General features: G+C 36.0%; 4 protein-coding genes and 1 non-coding gene across 5 annotated transcripts; 2 read left to right on the forward strand and 3 right to left on the reverse strand.

The window, feature by feature from the left end:
* Positions 1-4441: 4441 nt before the first annotated feature.
* B0P05DRAFT_574685 (uncharacterized protein) lies at positions 4442-4840 on the reverse strand (the record flags this gene model as incomplete). The annotated part of the gene is made up of 1 exon (XM_051581584.1): positions 4442-4840. One exon carries the CDS (start codon positions 4838-4840, stop codon positions 4442-4444), a length of 399 nt encoding a protein of 132 aa, XP_051431116.1.
* A 6929-nt stretch (positions 4841-11769) lies between these two features.
* B0P05DRAFT_t95 lies at positions 11770-11841 on the forward strand. Its single transcript has one exon. It is a non-coding gene; the product is annotated as a tRNA-Pro (tRNA).
* A 198-nt stretch (positions 11842-12039) lies between these two features.
* On the forward strand, positions 12040-13227 carry B0P05DRAFT_590726 (uncharacterized protein; the record flags this gene model as incomplete). Its single annotated transcript, XM_051582836.1, has 2 exons — positions 12040-12492; positions 12874-13227. The coding sequence occupies 2 exons, from the start codon at positions 12040-12042 to the stop codon at positions 13225-13227; spliced, it is 807 nt and encodes a 268-aa protein (XP_051431117.1).
* A 1807-nt stretch (positions 13228-15034) lies between these two features.
* On the reverse strand, positions 15035-16811 carry B0P05DRAFT_590727 (uncharacterized protein; the record flags this gene model as incomplete). Its single annotated transcript, XM_051582837.1, has 5 exons — positions 15035-15305; positions 15356-15438; positions 15501-15626; positions 15675-15686; positions 16578-16811. The coding sequence occupies 5 exons, from the start codon at positions 16809-16811 to the stop codon at positions 15035-15037; spliced, it is 726 nt and encodes a 241-aa protein (XP_051431118.1).
* Positions 16812-21335: 4524 nt separating this feature from the next.
* On the reverse strand, positions 21336-21554 carry B0P05DRAFT_458045 (uncharacterized protein; the record flags this gene model as incomplete). Its single annotated transcript, XM_051573966.1, has 1 exon — positions 21336-21554. A coding segment is annotated over one exon (219 nt), but the record flags the coding sequence as incomplete, so codon positions are not given.
* Positions 21555-21621: the final 67 nt, after the last annotated feature.

Genomic DNA, 21621 nt, shown 5'->3' on the forward strand with positions numbered 1-21621 from the left:
CCACTTGGCTGCAAACACCTCCAACTGCAAAATCCGAAGCATCACATTCGATTACACATGGTAAGTTAGCGTTATAGTGACGGAGGATAGGGTCACTGATCATTGCTTGTTTCAGATTGTTGAAGGATGTCTCAGAATCTTCATTCCATAGAAAAGGCACGTCTTTTTTAAGTAGTGATGTTAAAGGTAGGCAGAGTTTGGAATAGTTGTTAATGAACCGGCGATAGAAGTTTGTAAATCCGATAAAGACCTGAATATCACGAGCACAGGCAGGTCTTTTCCATTCTTTGACTGCTTCCACTTTAATAGGATCCATGGATAAGCCAGTTGGACTAATGCAGAATCCCAAGAACTGCACAGTGTGAACATCGAACTCACATTTCTCCAACTTGAGGGACAGTGAAGCAGCTTTTAGTTTGGCCAATACTAGCTTCACGTGCTTAGTGTGTTCTTCTTGAGTGTTGGAGAAAACCAAGATATCGTCTAAATATACAACAACAAAAATGTCTAGGTACTCGCGTAACGTGTCGTTCACAAATGCCTGAAATGTAAAGGGGGCATTGGAGAGTCCAAAAGGCATGACGCGATACTCAAAATGACCATATCGAGTGCGGAAGGCAGTTTTCCATTCATCTCCTTCAGCAATGCGTATCAAGTTATAGGCACCTCTCATATCTAGTTTTGTGAATACACGAGCCGAGCTTAAACGATCGAGAGTTTCTTGTATGAGTGGTAATGTACCCCTATTAGGTATGGTAATCTGATTGAGTTCTCGATAATCAACACACAAACGCAAAGAGCCGTCTTTCTTTTTTACAAACAGAACTGGAGCGCCAGCAGGGGATTCAGATCGTGTTATAAAGCCTTTCGCCAGGTTTTCCTCAAGATACTTTTTCAAAGTCTCAAGCTCCACTTGCGATAAGTTGTATAGGCGGCCGTAAGGTATTTCAGAGTTTGGCTTTAGTATAATAGAATGATCATAAGGTCGATGAGGAGGAAGTTTATCTGCTTCTTTCTTGGAAAAGACAGACTCAAACTCTCTGTACTTAGCTGGCAACATACTACTTTGCTTATTAGACAATGTGTCAGTCTCACTTGGACTAAACTATCTAAAACATGAAGTAGCTCAACTGAATTGGTAGGCGAAATAACATCAGAACTCAATGACATACTCAAAGGTGAAGAACCCGATAAATATTGTTCACCCATAGGGGAGTCAAGATTTATTTCTTCGGAGTCAGAGAATAAAATCAAGTCAACGGAGCCAGCATCTTCGTTTTCAATAGAGCCCAGACTCATAGCAGGAGGGGGCAAGTGAACGGGAGAACCAGGAGGAGACACGTACGAAGTGAGTTGGGCAGGAGCAGGAGGGGAAACCTCTGCAGAGCCTGCGTTTAACGCGGCAAAGAAATAATTCGTGTAGGAAGGAGAGCGTACAGGTGGAGGGGTACTGTAGTCTCGGCCAGGGCCTGGCCAGAACATCATACTTGATGCAAAACGAGAGGTAGGTGGGGAATCAGTTTCGGAGTAGTCACTAACCTGTTCCTCTTCAGAGGCCGACGGTGCACGAGGACTGGTGTGTCGATACGAGTGCTTGGCGTATCAGCACCGAGACTTGGTATATTCACATGAGGACTGAGGGGAACCTGAATGACTATGTCTTCGCTAGAGCTATACCCATCGGAGTCAGACTCGGTACTTCCGTCGTTTTCCCCATCACTACTACTATCTGAGTCATAGCGTACTCGAACAGCTTGTGAGTCTCGCACATTGACTGGTACACAATCACGGAAAAGGCAGGTCATGCCGATAACACCCGTGCGCCAATGAACGATAGGTTCATGTCTAGAGAGCCAACTCATACCCAGTACAATGGGGTAGGTTGCAGAATCAAGAATAAGTAGGTCAATCATTTCGGAATGGTCGGTTCCCTTGAGTGTCATTTGAACCCTGGCCTTTTTGTTAATGGTCTTCACTGTCAGGTCAGCCATGCGGAATACGAGGGTTCACAGCTGTAGATCGGAAGGTTGGCTTCATCTACCAGGGCTTGAGATATGAATGAGCACGAAGCTCCCGAATCCAAAAGGGCTTTGGAATATACCACTTGTTGTTCTGCAGAAACCGAAGCTAATTCCACTGGTAACACCATGATAGTACCCGGAGCACTTTCACTACCTGCAACATATCTTGTATTCTTGTACTCTTGGTAGCTAACTAGTGGAATAATCCTTTGCTTTTTTTGGTTAAAAGCGTGATAAGCACGCACGACTTGTTCCCGGGATCTGGTTCGTTTACCCGTTAATCCCAGATGGTTGACTTGGTTACCACTATCCAAACTTAGGCTGTTCAAGATTGTGGTGGGCGACTCGTCACGAAGATGGTCCTGAGTTGCCGGGCAATTCTGATTGTCCAAAAGTAGGACAGCCAGCGAGTCGGATCTAATCTTGACAGGACAACGATTGGCATAATGGCCGGACTTACCACAGTACAGACAAAGGTTGTTATCCCTACGTCGTTGGCGCTCTTGGCTCGTAATGCTGCTTGGTGTATTATGACTAAGACTACCCAATTCCATGGGAGTAGCATGATTTTGGCCATTTTTAAATGGCTTATTACCCGACTGACGAGGTAGATTGACTGATTGATCGCGTTGTTCTTGGTATCCAAATTGCTTCTCTTTGAGTCGCTGATACAAGCGATTGTCGATTTCAGTACAAACATCCATGAGGTTGTTTAATTCGGTAATTTTGTCCCTTTTAGCGAGCTCGTCCTTGATAAACGGCTTCAAATTTAAATAATATTGGGACATCAAAGCACAATCATCCCAATTTGTTTTGATGGCCAAAGCACGAAAAGCAGCAGAGTAGGTGGCACAAGAACCAGTTTGTTTCAATGCACGTATTTTGTCAACAGCGGTCTTTTCGGGGTTTGGATCTCCGAAAGCAGTGAACATGGTATGTTTGAAATAATGGTAGCTTGTCAATACAGTACTTCTTTCGTTGACAGGTTGATCCAATTGTCCGAGGTAAGGTTGAATGTAAAGAAAAGCATTACCCCCAGATTATTAATTGCGTAAAGTATTTTAGCCTCATCCGACACAAAACGAGCAGGGTCAGAAGCAAAGATCAGAGCAAGCTGAGAGAAGAAAGTGTCACAATCACTATTTTTGCCAGTGAAAATAGGTGGATTACGCATTTTTAGTGCAGGCAAAGGAGCGTTGTTGCTGGTGTTTTCCTTACGAAAAACAACGTTGGTGTTTAAATAGTCGTGTATTTCCAGACCGAATTGGGCAATACGTTCTTGGAGTTCAACTAAAACGTTTTGTGCGTTCGTGGTTACACGCTCGTTCAAATCTTGATTATTGGTATTAACAAGATTCTGCAGATTATCCAAATCTGTTTTGAGCAAAGACAGAGAGTGGTCTAAATTTTCTAGTTGTTGAGGTAAAGCTTCCTCAAGGGCGTGAATTTTGGCGGTAATTTGCTCCATAGGGCTTGACGTTGCAGCGAAAAATATTTTTTAAGAATACAAGTGGGGTTCGAAAAGTTGGACAGACAGACAGACAACAGACAGACAGACAGACAGACAGAGACAGACAGACAGACAGACAGACAGACAGACAGACAGACAGACAGACAGACAGACAGACGAGACAGACAGACAGACAGACAGACAGACAGATAGACAGATAGACAGACAGACAGACAGACAGACAGACAGACAGACAGACAGACAGACAGACAGACAGACAGACAGACAGACAGATAGACAGACAGACAGGTTACACAAAATTCCCAAAATAGAAATAGTGGCTCAAAATACTTGTGTAATATATGATTCTCTTTTTAGGTAACGTTGCACAAAATTTTGTTTTTTAGTTTGGCAGTAATTGTGGCTTTTACGAACGCAAGGAAATGAAACAATCGGTTGGGTACGTTGAGAATCCACGGAGTTATACGATTTCAAAGTTTTGACTATACAGGCAGAGGAGTACACAAATCGACGATCTAAGTATTCAATTTGTTTGGTCAGTTATAATGTCAGGAACAAGACAGACCGAAGAATACTTTATAGGCAAGATAAGCTTATCAATTGGCTAGAGAATATAGAGATATTTATTATATTATAAGTTGATAATATAACTGACGAAGAAGTAACTCAACGACAGAATAACTAGACTATTTATACTAATGTTGAGGTAGCATGGAATATATGTGAGGAAGGGGCTAAGTCATAACATGACGAGGCTTGGCAATGCGTTCTACCTCATGACCTGAGGACTGAGTCATTTGTACATGGGAAAGTGGCATTGTTTGTCTTGGCATTGTTACCTTAAAACTACGCCATGGATGCTGGTAACTAGATGCTGGTAACTTGATGCTTGGAACTAAAGGTTGGAACACTGAGACAAGCGTGCTAAGGTTAACAAGGCTTGCTTGGTTCATGACACCAATGTTGAATTCGCAATCAGAGAAATCTTGGTCCGTAGACATAGAGATAGTACCCTCAGCATCAAAAAAGTCATCCTCATCACCTTTTGAGTAGAAAGCTCATCTCTTACAGTGGCAGGGATAGACTCGATTACTACTGGAAAGCTTGAGCCAACCATATTGACGTCGTTATCTGTTTGCTGTACAGTTTCATCGGTAATAGTTGATTCGTCAAACAAACCATCAACAGAGTGATTAATAAAGTCATCGATATGTTCATCTTCAACAGCGTCATTGCCAACAGTGTCATTGTTACCAGAGCTATTATTCGTGAGGTCGATAAGAGTGTCATCCTTATTATCATTGGTGTTATTTTCAGCAGTGACATTATCCGTATACAAACCCAACATTTTTTATACTGACTCGACTTTTTGTTCCGAATAGGATGAAATTTTGTACACTGATAGAGAATGCTACTATCTTATAGTAGAATTTCTGTCAAACCATTTTGCGATTATATTCCGAAAAGTCACTGGCCTTCAGAGTTAGGGTGCACCTAGTTAATTCAATCTCCGATAATATGTAAGCCCTTTATCTTGTGCTTATCCTATCATACCACAGACCTCACTGCTTTCTAGAGTATTTTCCCAGTAGTATCATTGGTTAGAGGATATTTTATCGTCACGTAACCCGTATTATTAAACACAAACCTGAAAAAAATGTTAACTCAACAGAATTGACAACGCTTTATTCCTCCTGTATGTTTACCTTTGACTAGATATATATGGAACCAAATAAGACAAAGGGAGATAAAAGACTGTAAAGACTATCAATTACAACAAAGAGGAATAAGAATGGACTTAAAATTTAGGTACTAGTAAGCTTCAAAGATAGAATTTGAAGGAAGTAAGATAAAGTTGTTATAAAAATATAACAGAAAGAAAAGATCCGATGTAGTTTATTTGAAGTAAACCACTTCCTTTTTAATCTTTTTGCAAATGAGATTTAAATAAGATAATTTCAACAACGCCAATAGCACCAATGCACCTAGTGATTTCAACAATAATTCGAATGGAATTTCTTTATCTTGTACCATTCTTGACAAGTCCGTTACTGAGTACAGTAACTAAAGTAGCTAACATCAGAGATGCGAAAATACCAAACGAAATAAAATAACAATAATAAAAAATATAAAAATGTAGAAAGTTAATTGACTATCAAAACAAATCAAAAAAATAAGTGTGTTGTATACACAGCATTATTCATCCCTTCTTACACTAGTTATGCCTTAAAAGAGCAAGTATTAATATCATGTATAAATATATCTTTCAATCACAGTTTTATCCGCAGCTTCGATGGATGTCTTCCATCTTAGTTTAAACATGTTAAAGATCAGACCATCACATAATCACACATTGACATCTGCATCAATACCAATGGTAGACGAGGTCTGTGCTCTGATCATGTACCCAGTTCTTGTGTACCTTAATCCACTCAACCGATTAGCTAGTGTATACACACTCAGTCCCAAATTAAGGATAATCAATTATCATACAAACAGTATAAATACAATACAAAATATAACCTTTAATAAAGCAGACTTCTTTTGGCCGTTTTGGTTCTAATCGACTTATTGATTTGACCATTTTATTAGTGATTATATCACAAAGTGTCAAACAAAGAAGACGAAATGGAACTAACACATACATTACGATTGTATGGTATAACCCATTGAGTATAAAGAAAATATGAAATGAATAAAAAACACAATAAAGCGGAAAAACAAATTCATCCAGCATTGCTACAGACACCCTGCGCCAAACTCTTCGAAAGCTCAACGACACAACAAGCAATCTGATTCGCCAGAAGATCTTGAACTACCATTGGACCAAACTTGTAATAACTGTAACTCGACCAATTCTTAAGGGATATCGACCAAACAAATACCAAACGACAGCCAGCAAAACCAACCAACGGAACATATACACTATTACTTATCTTGAGTACCCAGAAGCGACACAATTAAAATAAACATACGTCAGTATGTCACAGAAAATAGCGGCTCCACTATGGTGGAAAAGTTAGTTACAAAACGTACAATTTTTGTTCGCAAAATTACCAATTTTTACAGCAAAATGGTTGTTTGAGAAATAGCTGGCATCAATTTTTCGACGTACAAAGTTGTTCGAAATGTTACCAAATTATTTGTACGCTTTTCGAACAACTTTAGTATCAAAACAATTAAATTTATTTTTCGAAAAGCGAACAATATTAGCAACAAAACAGCAATAACTTGTTTACTTCTGGAACAACTTTGGCTACAAAACAACCAAGTGTTTTGGTGCCTTAGTTACCAACATTGTTCGTAATGTCACTTATTTTTTTAGGATTATTAGAAATTAGACGCTTATTATAAATGGAAAAAACGATACTTTTATTGAGAAATAGTAAAAGAAAAGAAGCACTACTTGAATCTAATAAAAACAAAAATATACAAGCGAGGCAAGACTGTTAAATGAGCAATTCGCTTTGTCATTCGGAATTGAGACAACACTGATAGACACAGAAAATAATTTGTATGTAGTATATGGTTTTTTTATTAAAAAAAGGAAAGAACCACCATCTTGCTATCCATCAAACTTACCTGACAAAGTGCATGTCTTGTACGGATAAATAGTCAATTCCTTTAGGTGAGCATTCTTTTTTGAGAAAAAAAAAGTTGGTTTTGAGTGTATTGAAGGTGTGTAATAACATATCAGACTTACTATAAATCAAGAGACAGCAAGAACTTGTTTTGGAATCTAGAAAAAAAAAGGCGCTACGTTAGCTTTCAAGTAGCAAAAATAGAACAGTTTATAGATTAAACATACTTTGATTTTAAATGGAAGCAGACTAATCTCATCTAAACATATAGAACAAACAAACTAATTAAATTAGAACAAGGCAATGTCAAAACTCTTTTCCAAAACAACACTCACCAGTACCAGGACCAGGCGATGTGACATTTCATGTCAAAACTTGGAACAAAAAGAAACAAGTAGCTCCTATATGTTTACTTACACTCTAACTCTGGTTTCGACTTTTGTTTTTTATCTATATAAAGGCCCAGTAGTATATCAATTTTGTCTATGGCTATGTTAGAGAAAAAAACTTTACCGCGGAAAATGCGTTCTTCCATACCAATCAGAGAAGCGCAGCAATTCTTCAGATTGTTAAAAAAGCGCTGGAAGTACTGTCTAATTCTTAAGATGAGTAAGCCCATGAGTCGATGTTATGCAATCATAAGGTTTCAGAGAGTTTAAGCTTCTGGATGTAGGTTGAATTCAGGAGCTGTGGACTTTATCTATAATACAAACGTTTTAAGAGAAGGTGATGGAAAAACAATTGTTTTATTACTTAAGGTCGTGACTATTTTTTGTTACTTCTTCTTGTACGCTTAGACTTGGCTGATTGGCTTTTGTCTTCATTGCGTTTGCCCCTTTTCTTAGGTTGAGAAGAGGGAAGAGGTAGAGAAGGAGAACAAGGACAACAGTTGTTTTTTCATTCCGAAGAGATGTTATCTTCAGAATCCTCAAATTCATCACCACAATATAGGTTTGCGTACTCCAAAGACGGCTTTTCACTTTGAAGAGATTCAACACTAACTTGTTTTTCACTATATAGTTTTGTTTCTTGTTAGGCATTTTAAAGTTTCATTGAATGCATGTTTTGCGTTTATTATACCTGATCCTTGAGTTATTCTCTCTTTCAACAACAGAAGCCTTATCTCTTGCTCTATTACTTCTGTGCTTGTGTGTTTCGAAGAGCAATAGACCGGCTGCCCAGGAATGCTGACATCTTTGAAGAGGAAAGCCATGAGTAGCTGCATTGCTTTCAAGCTTAAATGTGTATTTTGCGATTAGAGCAGAAGACACTTCAGACCATAAAGGCAACACAGCTGCTTTGTCATTCTTCTTCAAAGCTTTCAGTAGCTCTAACTCCATTTCATCGTGGGTTTTTTTTGCGATTGTTCTGAGGATCCCGTAGTCATTCTCATTTGCTTTATCATCAACTAAAAGATCAGTGATATTTTTTTCTTTCTTGAATAAGTTGATCAGGGCAAGCAAACGCAACCGTGGTGTAACATATCTATGTTATCCATGAGAGCCGAATGCTTTTGTTTCTTCCTCAAGTACTCTAGGAATGTCTCAAAAGCCCATCAAGTTTAGATTAAGAGAATTGGCAATATCGCCTTCTCTTGCTGCATTTTTCAGGAAGAAATAAAAGTTTATACATATCTTAGAGAAATAGCTTGTTTTTTTTTACCTTGTTGAGCTGCTTCAAGAACTTCACTGTTGATCTCATTACTATCACCTGGGGCAAAAGAGGGTGCTAATAAATGCATCAATCTCTTACGTATTTGAGTCTGTGTTTCGATTTTTTGTTCGAGTTGGGAAACTTGTTGTTGCATTTAAGTGATTTTGTAGATAGTCGTTTGGTTCATATTTGTAAGACAGAAAGACAATTGCAAGAAAAACCAAAAAGTTATTTTTGTTAAAAAAACCTAAACAATTACTAAATATTCTATATAACTCAATATACTCTTTTTAGATGAGTCTCATGTCAAACTTTTAGGAGTGCATCAACGTATTGCATTGTGCAAACCCTTTTTTTTTTGTTTTTTATAAGAAACATTATTAGTATTATTGTACTTGTAAAAAAAAATAAAAAATTTTTCTTGCTCATAAAGCTACTATTATTGTCGCAGTACTTGTCGCCTCATAACTTTTATTGTTGACAAAACGAACAAGTTTGTTCCCCACAAACAAGAAAATTAATGATTTTGAATGATATGACTCGCTTTTTAGAAAAATAAAATAAAAGTTGTTGACATTTCGAACAACATTAGCAAAAAAGTTACTTTTTCTTGTTTGTTTTGCGAACAATATTAGTAAAGTCAAACAACTAATCCGCCATAGTGTTCCAGTAAGAAGCAACCAATTGAAGTTGAATATAACCTTTTAACAAACTATAATCCGAACAAACGAAGGTTTAAACCACAAATACTGAACAAGAGAAGAAAGAAAGTCCGCCTCAACTTGGTTCGCATTAGAAAAGCCAAGCACATTTTAGATTTGTCAAGACACAAACATCAATCAGCTTTAAGTATTTAATTACTTTCTTCTCCATATGTTATAGTTTATATATTTTAGTATAATTAGAAAACATATAAATACTGTGTTATTGATACTTGTAAGTTCTTCAACTTATACTTACTGTATCAATACACAGTTCCTTTCTGTGACGTCACGTTATTTCCGGAATATTTCCCAGTGAATCTATTGGCTAAGAAACGTTCTATTGTCTCGTGACTTGACTATAAGAATACAAACAAAAATAAAATATCAAATTGACATAATAAATTGACATAATAAATTGACAAAATAAATTGACAAAATAAATTGACAAAATAAATTGACAAAACTGTCAAGGTATGATGGTGAGTTTTCAATCAAAGTGAAGCAGTTGTATTTTATTGTGTTGCGATGTTTTTGTTAATCTGTGCAATCTTCTTGAGATACAACAAGGACAAAGGATAAAGGATAAATGAGCCTAGTTACACTTCATAAGTGACCAGAAAATAACATACATTTCAAGTGCACTTACAAATCCAACAAACAATAACAAAGTATGATTCTTACAACAAGTATGGCTTCAAAGGTACAATAAATAAAATATAACTAAAATATACTAATGTTAACTAATGCTTGACTTCTACACATCTTCCAGATAACTACCAAGTATTTCCAAATTTACAAGTTATCAAGTGTGATGATCTGACATTAAATAAGTCTTCATTTACATACTAAAATACATCATAATCAATTTACATCAGAAATAGACATAAAAGAACCTCTTGTACTGAATAAGACAATGTATCTTTTAATAGATCAAGACTTATAACCGAAATCCATAATTTACATTATTTAATTAATTTAAAGTAGTCTATGATAATAGAGACTCAGTCATTTGCATGAACTCTACTACTACTTACTCCGACATCTCTTCATGTATAAATATGCTAGAATAATTTATAATCAAAAAGAACAACAATAAAATTGTATAGAACAGTCTCAAAGTATCTACCTTTGTCTCTATATCATCTTATTATATAACTCTATTATCAAAACATCACATCAAGGTTAAGCCGTTAGCCAAAAGTTCTTCTTTCTTGTATTTCAATTAATAATATTTCTTGATCTTCAATTCTTTCTTCTAATAGTACTCCAAGCAATTTATCTTTTCAACCAAAAGATCTTCCAATTCTTGAGTATATCTAGACAGTAAAGAGTTCTTCAACCAAATGTTCTTGTGGGTATTTGATCAGACTGAAATAATCAAATGTTCCAAAAAAAAATAGAAATAAAATCCCTTTTTTTTATGATGATGATAATAATAATAATAATAATCTTTTATTTCTTACAATGTTTGTCATATTTATACTTTTCTTTATCAATTTAGATAGAAAATTTCTTGACTCATTTTGATAATATGCTGCAACTTGATAAACGATTTTCACAAGAATAAGTAAAAGAAGATAGATAACAAAATAAAATAGCAGATAGTGAAGTGTGTTGATAAGTCTGTTCAAGATAGATAAAGAGTTGATTTCCATTTTCAATGCATTTGTACTTCATTTCCCTTTTTGGCATGTATCGAGATTTTTCTGTTCTTGCTTCATGTGTCCAAGAAAATCTTGACGTCAGCACCTTTTGCTTTTCAGCAAATCAAATCAGTTTCAAGTAATGATGACATAACAAAAGCACTGCAAGAATTACAAATTTTGATAATTAATCTCAAACTTGTCAAAACTGTCGTGGAAACGAAGAAAGAAGATAGAAAGCAACCAATAGAAGTGGAGTATAACTTGCCAGCCAAGTACAACCCAAATAAGAGAAGGTTCAAGCCGCAAACGTCAAACAATTGAAAGAGAAAGAAAGTCCGCTTGAACCTAATCCTTGGAAGGCAGTTACAATATCATCGCTTACATCAGACTCGTCATCGATGATACTTTACCTTACAGACTTAGATCATATATTTCGTTCAAACAGAAAAGTATAAATACTGTGCAACTGATAACTGTAAGTACTTTATCTTATACTTACTCTATCAATACACAGGTAACATGAAATATTTCTATAAATAAAAATCTTATACTTACTCTATCAATACACAGACGTCATTGCCTTCCAGAATATTTTCCCAGTAATATCATTGGCTAGAAAATACTCTATTGTTACGTGACCCATATTATTAACCACAGACCTGAAGGAAATATCAATTTGACAAAAACATAGTTGGTTTCTTGGTTTAGTGGTATAATTCTCGCTTAGGGTGCGAGAGGTCCCGGGTTCGATTCCCGGAGAAACCCATCTTTTTTATCATAAGTAAACGCTCTGTATTGTACAGTGGATTGTTTTTGAAAATAGAATTTTTAATCTTGACAATAGAAGTTTTTACTGTCGTTCCAACGCCAAAGGGCGGTTTTTGTCAGCCCAAAAGGCGCCTTTCAATTTTTCAGATGTCGGTTTTCTTTTTGTTAAACTCCGTTTTTTCTCAAATAAATATGATGACTACTCGCTTTTATTATGAAGACGGCCAAGGAAAATTGGTTGATGAGGAAGGAAACGATGCGATGGACTGGGTTGAGGAAGCTACTCATTTTCACTTAAGAACTCTGACTCGTATTACAGAGTATTGTAGAAAGCAAGAGGAAGAAGGGGTTTCCTCCGATGATTCCTTGAGAAATCTTGACGCTGATATGGAGGAAGTCATAGCTATAGTTAAGAAGCAGAAAAGAGTTCACTACAAACACTCAAATGAGCAAAAGCTCGCTTTTGTGTATTATAACCGAATTAAATTATTTAACGCAGCCAAGTCCGGGCGCTTAGCAGGCAGCATAGCCGAGAGAACAACACAGAAATGGGCCAGGAAACTCAAAGAGGATAAGGATTGGAACATATCTGAGAAACAAATCAATTTGGTCAATAGACCAAAACCACAATTGGATGAGAGATATAAGGTTTACCTGTTAGAGTTTCACGATAATTGGCCACAAGCATGAGTGCTTGATGCAATAGAATCACTCACTCAAAAATTCTCTGATCTGACTGTGAAGAAAAGTACTGTTCACAACTTCCTTAGAGGGATATCTATTATTTTTTAAACGATTATCTTTAATATAGATATTCATAAATAGATTTGTATATATTCTTATAATTTAAACAAAGTATTATCCTTCTAGGTATTTCATTTAAATATAATAATATATTTAATCAAGAAAGCAACTGTTCTATTATGCATAAAAGCCAACATTTTCATTTATGCTTTGTTTAAAATAGACTTCTTTTTTATAATAATAAGAGATATCCCTCTTAAGGATGAGTGCAACCTTTCTTTTAAGAAGTTAACACGCTTGCCGGTTGCTAGAAATAACTCAGTTAAGATTCAAGCTCGTAAAGATTGGGTCATCAAGTGGACTGCTACTGATATGAATTATTTAGAGAACTGTGTATTCGTAGACGAGTCTGCATTTGATATAAACATGAGACATCCTAGCGGATGGTCTGTAAAAGGAACACCCGCTATTACGACCATTCCAACCACTAGAGCTGTATTTCATACTGTATTAGGCGCCATATCAACAAAGTTTGTTGTTACTATGAAACTTTGTAATCCTCAAGAAGAACGCTCTAAACGAATTAAAATTGTTCACAGTGGTCGTAAAAGAAAAGCACCTACAGAAAAAAAAATCTAGGGTACAGAAACTGGTCACTACGTTAGGTTTCTCGAGAAGTGCATGGATAAAATGGGTTTGTATTCAGAACTAAAAGACAATTATTTTGTGATGGACAACGCGCCCATTCATATTGCTGAACGAATTAATGAAATAATTACTGAAAGAGGTTACAGGAGCATCTACCTTCCTCCTTATTCTCCCGAGCTTAACCCAATAGAGAGTTTTTGGTCCATTGTCAAAAATAAGGTAAAACGAAGTTCGTTTAAAGATGCTGACCATCTAGCCACTCTTATCGCTGAAGCTTGCAATAACGTTCCTCCCGAGCATTTGAATGCGTTTGCTCAACACTCTGTTAATTGCTTTGGTATCCGCTTGCGCGGAGACCCTTTTTAAAGCTTTTTAGTAAAGATATAGTTATTCGATTCTAAAATGATAAAACGAACTTTAAAGTGAAAAACCGAAATTTGAAAAATTGAAAGGCGCCTTTTGGATTAAAAAAGCCGTCCTTTGGATTATCGAAAACCGCCCTTAAATAAAAAAAAGCTGCTCTTTGAAAATATTTATAAACCACCTTTTCATTTAAAAATCTGCCTTTTGGCGTTGGAACGACTGTAGACCCTGTTGTTAGCATATATGAACTCATATGCATAGATATAACACAATAATAAGATAAGCTTTGTCGCGAATAATAGGGTTTCTGAACAAAGACAGCCAACCGAGGTTGAATACAACCTTCCTCATATGTACAATCCAAATAAGAGGAGGTTTAAATCTCAAGTACTCAACAGAAGACAAAAAAGTTTAAGCTAAATTTGATTCGTATAAGGAAGTTGCCTTTAGAGAAACTAAAACTGGTATTGTACTAGTCGAGGGAAAAGAATCAATCAACAAGGAGTATATAATTGCTTCCTTCTTTATTTTATTTAGAACACATATTTTAGTGAAGATAGAAAAGTATAAATACTGTATTGTCGATAAGTGTAAGCCCTTTATCTTCTACTTACTTTATCACAACACAGACATCACCGCCTTCTAGAATATTTTCCTAGTAATACCATTGGCTAAAGAATATGTTATGTTATCGTCACGTGACCCGTATTATTAAATACAAACCTTGAGAAGATATTTACTGAACAGAATAAAGTTTGGGCGTTGGTCTAGTGGTATAAATTTGCTGCTTATTAGAAAAGGTCATGGGTTTGACTCCTATTGGTAAACTATTTTTGTTTACATATACGACATTAATTTTTACTGATTTATTCAACATATAAATAATTTTTACTCAATAAATACTGCAAATGAATGGCTTTTATCAATATTTCGACCGAGAGGAAAAAGTAGAAATAATACAGCATTTTACAGCATTTAAAAAGATAACATTTCTTTTGGGAAATAAAAGCCTATACAAGTCTAAAACAGCATATTTGAAGGAGTATAATTTGGGCTTTTGTGTCTCAGGACTTTCATCTTCTCAGGCTCATGCTTGCTATTTTCAATAAGTTTTTCAAAATCGTAATTGATAAACTTTTCGTTAGCGTTTGGCATTCTTGCTTCAACGATCAATAGCTTGGCTTCACCTTTTTGATAGACATTCAATAGTCATGTCAGCTTTTTTCATACTTGATTTCTTTAGCTTGTCCTTTTAATAGTAGCTGCGAGCTCTGTTCAATAATTATCAGTTTCGGAATTGAATGAAAGCTTGAAAATCAGTTCACTACTTACCCTTCTACTGTAAACATATTTTCATTCAAGCTCTTAAGCAGTATTACTGTATTTATAATCTCAAGCACAAAGTGATTGAAAAATCCATCTTCTTAGGCAAAAATCAGTTTGTCATGGTATACAGCGTATTGGGGTAAATGGTATAAAGAAACAAACAAAAACTTTCAGTGGCATTGCTTTGCTGCGAAAAGATATCAATCTTTTCCTTCTTTCTGATCAACATAATACATTTCTTAATCAAGTCTGATTCTCCTTCATTAGCCAATGGATACTGAAGAATTGCATCTTCAAAGAGTTCCTCGTGTGTTTTTTTCTTTAACATTTTGAGGTGTTCATATTCTTTGGCAATAGTCAGAGCTTTGTGATTAGACAATCTGTTTTGTCTTCAGAGTTAGGCAACAAACAAAGTTTTCTATTAACTTACATTTCTGTCCAGTAGTCTCTAATTGGCTTCTTTAAGAGCTCTGAAACATCATTTCTCAGGTATGCTAGTCTACAGAAGCTAGGCTACAATAAGATATTTTGTTAGCTTAATAGGCACAAATAACTTCAATTACACACATCTTTACCTGTTCTAGCTTTGCCACCGCATTATTAGTAGCAGAGCTTAGACTTCGCTTGATTTCCGCATAAAATCGTTTTTGGTGGTCTTCTAGCTTTTCTGGACAAAAGTAAAGGTCTGATTTCATGGTCTCCTCATAAATTTGGTATGCTCTAAAAAAAGCCCCTTTTCAACACCTTACAGGTACTGAGAACTTTGTAAAATTTCAATGAGATCATTCAAAAAAATATTTTCAGACTCATGTTTGAAGTCAACAAAGGTCTCATGCTATGATTGCATCAATGGAAAATAAATGGGAACGTATATTTCACGATTGTATACCATCTTGAATAATTTCTTGTCTTCCAAGCTCATGTTTCTTATATGCGGGCTTCAAGTGTTGCGTTTCTTGCGCTATCAAATCTCGTAAGCTTTGTTTTGTTACACGCAATTCTTATTTCAACACTTACATTGCATTAGGGGCTGATCAATAAGAACAATATGTATAATTTAAAAGAAGTGGAAGAAAAAGCCAAGTTTTTTCTACCTCTTATTTAAGCATATCACTCAACTTTGAAACGACTTAATAGACTGCTAATCTAGTCTTTGTTTGTTACACAATATTTTTGTGACTCCGGAAGGTATTATTACAAGGGATCTTTGTATCGTTTGTGACTGATTGGATGCTGCCGCAAATATATAAAACTCTACTACTATATATCCAATCCAATGAAGACTTTTAAAAACACGAATAGCCGTTGACTCTATATATAAAATGCCACTCCTTCAACAAGCGCGCGGATTAATGAACCAGCAGTGAGAGGCAGATGGCAATAGGACCTATTGCACGAATGAGTGAGAATAATCACAGTTTCTTGGCCATCAAACGCGGATGATACAGTGCATTTGTTTTGATGTATCTTAAGTGACAATTGCTGCTCTTAGCTTGCAATAGACTATTTTAATGAAAGGATAAAGCATCACATCTCTGAGCAATGGAATCACCTATATCAGCAAACTCTAGGTTTGCTTTCATAGAGAAAAGGTTTAAAAATCATCAAGGTTTATTTTGAAAGCGAAATCTAACTATTTTTCTATAAGGAACCTCTTGAGATGCCTGCTGTTGTTGTTGTTGCTGTTGTTTCTTTTCCTGTTTCTCTTCTTGCTCTTGTTCTTGTTGATCGCAGAGATAAATGATGAGTTCCTCACAACAATCTACTCTTGCTTTAAGTGCTTCAACTTCTCGGGACAATTCATAATTGCTCAATGGAGCAGGAAGGAGAGAATCAACAGCATTTGTGCCACCATAAGATGTCAAATGAGATGAAGAAGCATTCATATTTTCTGTTGAGCAGAGGTAATTGTCAATTTTGTTTACTTTAGATACTCTCTAGGTAACCTTGTTCTGTTTTTTGTTTTGTCTGGCCATTTATGAGTATTGAGAAGAAAAAGGAAACACGAAATGTCAAAAGAACCTGCCTTCTATAGTGAGGCAAATCCATAAACAATGATTGGATTAATAAATCCAATGACAATGTTAATCAGACTCACCGGATCACAGTACTCAACATTTTGAAATGCTATTTTAAATGGGATGCAAAGCACACAGTCCACTCATATCGTGGCTATAGTTCGTTAAAGAAGCAATGTCTAATCTAAAATATACATCTCAAACCATAAAATAATCCATAAAGGAAGAAACCATCCAATAGATCAGGTAGAGCAAGAAATAAAGTAAAGAAAAAAAAGTGTTTATCTAAACATCATTGCATGAGCATGTATGAATAGAAAAAGCAACGCGTAAAGACCCTTCTTGAACTATCATGCAAGATGGACGCTTAAAAACACTGCTAACGATTCCTATCAGATAATTATGGATAAAGTAACACTCTATAAAGACAAGTAAAGAAACTCTTACCCAGGCATTAAAAGAGCCAAAAAGCGCAATACTCAATGCTACAATGCTTTTGTTTATTATCAACGTATGTATTGAATGATATGAAGAAGTATCAAAAATCCAAGCTGGCTTACCCTTTAAACTGATTATGGATTATGGTACCTTCCTATTAAGCAATGAAAAGAATCTGTTATTAATCTTTAGTTTCAAGCATAAAATTAGAATGTTAATAGAATAGATAGCCAAACTGAGGCTTGCAACATGTGCTCTCAAGTGATGTGTGGAGATCAGAATTCAACATGTTTGAATTGACCAGTGTTGTGAGATGAAGAGAGAGTAGATATTCAATAAGAGAAAAGGTAAGAACACAGAGAAAGTCCGTTAGAACTTGTATAGGTTTTTATTTCTCCAAGAAAATGTTCTCTTTCAATTGCTATAAAATGTCAAGGTATTTATACTTTTTCTTCTCGGTCAAAGTATTGTTTTGGGTTAGCTTCTTGACTACGGATTGATTTGTTAGATCAGGAGCAATTAAGAGAAATGCCTTTAGAGGAAGTTGTCAGCTCAGCCAATAGTGCATGATCTGACCTGAACTTGAATAAACTATTACATATTTGTCAAATGCCAATGCTAATGTATTTGTCAGCTCTAACTGTCACTTTATGAGGGCCATTAATAATAACAGAGTCACTAGGTTCATAATCTCTGACTATGAGGATGATTTAGTACTTCTAGTAGAATGAGTGAATGTCAGTGACTATAGATCCATTGCAATTGCCATAGATGTGATCTGGTTTTTTGCCATGATCATCATGTATTGATCTATGCATATGAGTTCATATATGTTCACAACAACCAGCACTTTCCGTATGATCTAATCTCCCTTTTTTTGTTTTCCTGATGGTCTTGAAGCTACTTGAGAGGTTTGTTTAAATAGGAGCAAACTCTTTTTGAATTTATGTGTACAGTGGTTACACTAAGTGTCCCATAAAACCTGTTTTTTTACCCTTCTCTACAAAAACTCGGCCGATCCTTCTGAAACTTGCCACATAGATTAATTAGGCATTGACAGTAAGGATAACACTGCTAATTGATCCTAAATGCATCCAATAACAGTGCTTCATTTCTAAAAGAGAAAATTTGTGTTTCACAAAGATTTATTCTTTATTTGCAATGCTCAAAATTTAGTATAACCGCCCTTTGCTTTGATGACTGGTTTTATACGTTCAGGCATACTGTTATAGTATGCCTCCATGTCACCTTTGCGAAATTTGAACCATTCTTTTTCGACCCTTGACCACAGTTCGTCCAGATTTTTTGGTTTTGTATCATATTCGGCTAGCCTGCACTTTAACAGTCTCCAAAGATGCTCTATTGGGCTCAAGTCGGAACTGTTAGGTGGCCAGTCAGCAATAAAGTTGACTTTGTGGGCTTTAAGCCAAGAAATGGTAGCCTTTGCTTTGTGTTTTGGGTCGTTGTCTTGTTGAAAGATAGTTTTTTGTGGATCCATACAATAATACGTCAATGTATCGAGGTATGACGATCCTAGAATCTCCAAATAGCAATCGGTATCCATTGCCTTTTGAAGCACTCGAGAGGCATATCCTACTCCGGAAGATGTCATGCACCCCCACATCATTAGAGAGCCACCTCTATGCTTGAGCAATAGCTTATAGCTATGGGGCCTCGCTTTAAACCTTTGCTGTAACCAAATGTATGTTGCACCATATGATTCCCAAAGATTGATCCTCGTCTCGTCGGTAAAAACGACACTCCTCCACTCATTTGCGGACCAGTTACGATATTTTAAGGCCCATTTGTATCTCTTCGAAAGGTGAGAAACTCTCAAAAAAATTTTCTTCTGCTTAAGCTTTGAGTATCATCCTACCCTTTTCATCTGAGAGGCTGTTTCACTATACGTCGAAGCAATACCCTGTCCAGACAACCAAATTTGGACTTCTTTAACATTCTTCAATGCTCCAGTTCAGACTTTCATCCGTACCAAACAAGTCGTGAGATGACCTACTCTTGATGGTCTACCGGTACCAATGCAAGTTTTCATTTCTGGCAACTCTTTTTCAGTACGGGAAATTGTTGATTTGACAACACTTGTTAGTTTTGAGACCCGACGGATTGATTTGCAGATAAAAGTGCAGATTTGACATTGTTTCGTTTATTGTATGGGAGGCTGTAAGGCATGATAATAAGGAGAAAAGGTATGTATATAGAATAAAGAAAAGAGAGTTTTCTTCTAAAAAGCTTGCCGCATTTATATGTAGTCGGGTAGGTTTTGCTAGAATTTGCCGAAGAACGTGGAAAACGCACGATTGAGAATGCTTATTCGCCGAAGAAAATAAGGTATTCAAGTTTTGCAGGAAATTTTTTGAAAACGCTACGTCATTTTTTACCTAAGTTGTCCAAAAATGGTATCCCTTACTAAATAGAAGAATTAAAGTAACCAGCAAAAAAAATGTGCTTTTTCTGATACTAACACAAGGTCAATGCGACGAAAATATATTAATTTATGCTTATAAATGAGTTTTATAGGACACTTAATGTAACCACTGTAATGTAAAGTAAGCGTATCCCAAATCATAAAAATTTTCGAATACACAGGTATATATTATGCACTCTACTTTAATGTAGTAAGAATTCGTTGCTTCTTTGTTGCGCCACTTTTTGTGAAGTATTGGGTTTTATATTCAGCATGAATAATAACAGACCGCAATAGTCTTACGAGGCCATGGCTGGTGCTATTGCATGTAGAATGAACAATCGGAGTGCGAAATTTATCTTTGACTATGGAGGCAGTAAGATGTTTACTTTACAAATCGTCATTTTTTGCGCTAAAATAGATGTGTTAAACGGAGATGTAGCCTTTCCAGTCTAAAAGCTATTAGTTTTGATAAGTGATCAAGAAATATGATGGCATCAAGATCCAGAGGATTTTTGCAGTTTCTCATACAAATAGAGGAATTGGGTTTGATGGCTTGTCCAACGATATAAAGGTAAATGACTTTGGAACCATAGCCAGTAATTTTGGCTACGTTTCTTAGGTGTAAGTATATGTAAGAAACGTGCGATTTCTTTTATGAAGATTCGCTGTAAAGATCTCTCAGCTTCTTGTTAAACAAGAGCTTATTTTGGGCTCAACGTAATTGCTGCTAACATTGTCTATATTGATTTGTAGTCTCTTTCTTATTCAAATAATGATAAATAACATTATAGGACTGGTACAAAATCGGCGTAATGTATAAACATATGTTCCAATCCTTCAGCAATGCAATCTTGATTAAAAGTGGTGAATTCACATTTAATAAGGCTATTTAACACGAATAGATGACTACCAACTTCCTAAGAGGAACAGTTCAGGTAGCAGTGATGACTTAAAAACGCCTTTCCAACATTGATACGTATCTACACATTAAATTCTGTCTTTTGCTGTAGTCGCCACAACTGCTCAAGATAATGGTCTATCTAAAGAGAAAACCAAGAGTGAACAAGAATAATTTCCAACGTTACCGCTGAACTTCTATTAAATACTTACTTGATTGTGATCAAAAAGTATGAAGGCCCTTCCTCTCTTTCTTCCACTTCTACTGCTCCTCTTCTTCGGCCCTCACTCCCTCCCTTTCTTCTTCACCTACTCATCATCTTCATTTTCATTCTCCGCTGCATCAAGATTCCATTTCACATCCGTTGTTTAACTGGTAGAGGGAAAATCATCAAGTTTTCTTTGTTGACAATACGAGCCATATGGTCGTGGTGAGGCAGCTGGCAAGTTTAATAAACTTGTCTTATGTCTAATACCAACGACTACATATTCGTAGTGGTGCTAGTACAGTATCAGTTGTAAAAGCGCTTTCGCTTATTCTCTACCTCGATCAAAGATAATTCATCAACTATTTCTTTCCAATTATCTTCGAGGCTGTTGAATACCACTGGAAAGTGAAAGGAGCATACCACTTGAAGTGTGTAAATTCCTCTATCTGCTAACTTCAATACAAAGACATGTGCACTGAACCCCATTATTTGCACTACAGGAACAGAGATGCTTTTTGCTGTGTTAGCATCAAGGTAAGAAACTGTGGAAAGAAGGTTATTTACATGGCATTTCGTTGCGAAAACAGATTTCAATCGATCACCATATAGCTTTCCTTTAAAAGCCATTCGAGCCACCTCACCTGTCATTCCATTCGCTATTGTTTCTTCATACTGTATTTTCGGTTACATTTGACAAGATTATAATTTT

Source organism: Gilbertella persicaria (assembly GCF_025201335.1).
Source record: "Gilbertella persicaria strain CBS 190.32 chromosome Unknown B0P05scaffold_48, whole genome shotgun sequence".
NCBI lineage: Eukaryota > Fungi > Mucoromycota > Mucoromycetes > Mucorales > Choanephoraceae > Gilbertella > Gilbertella persicaria.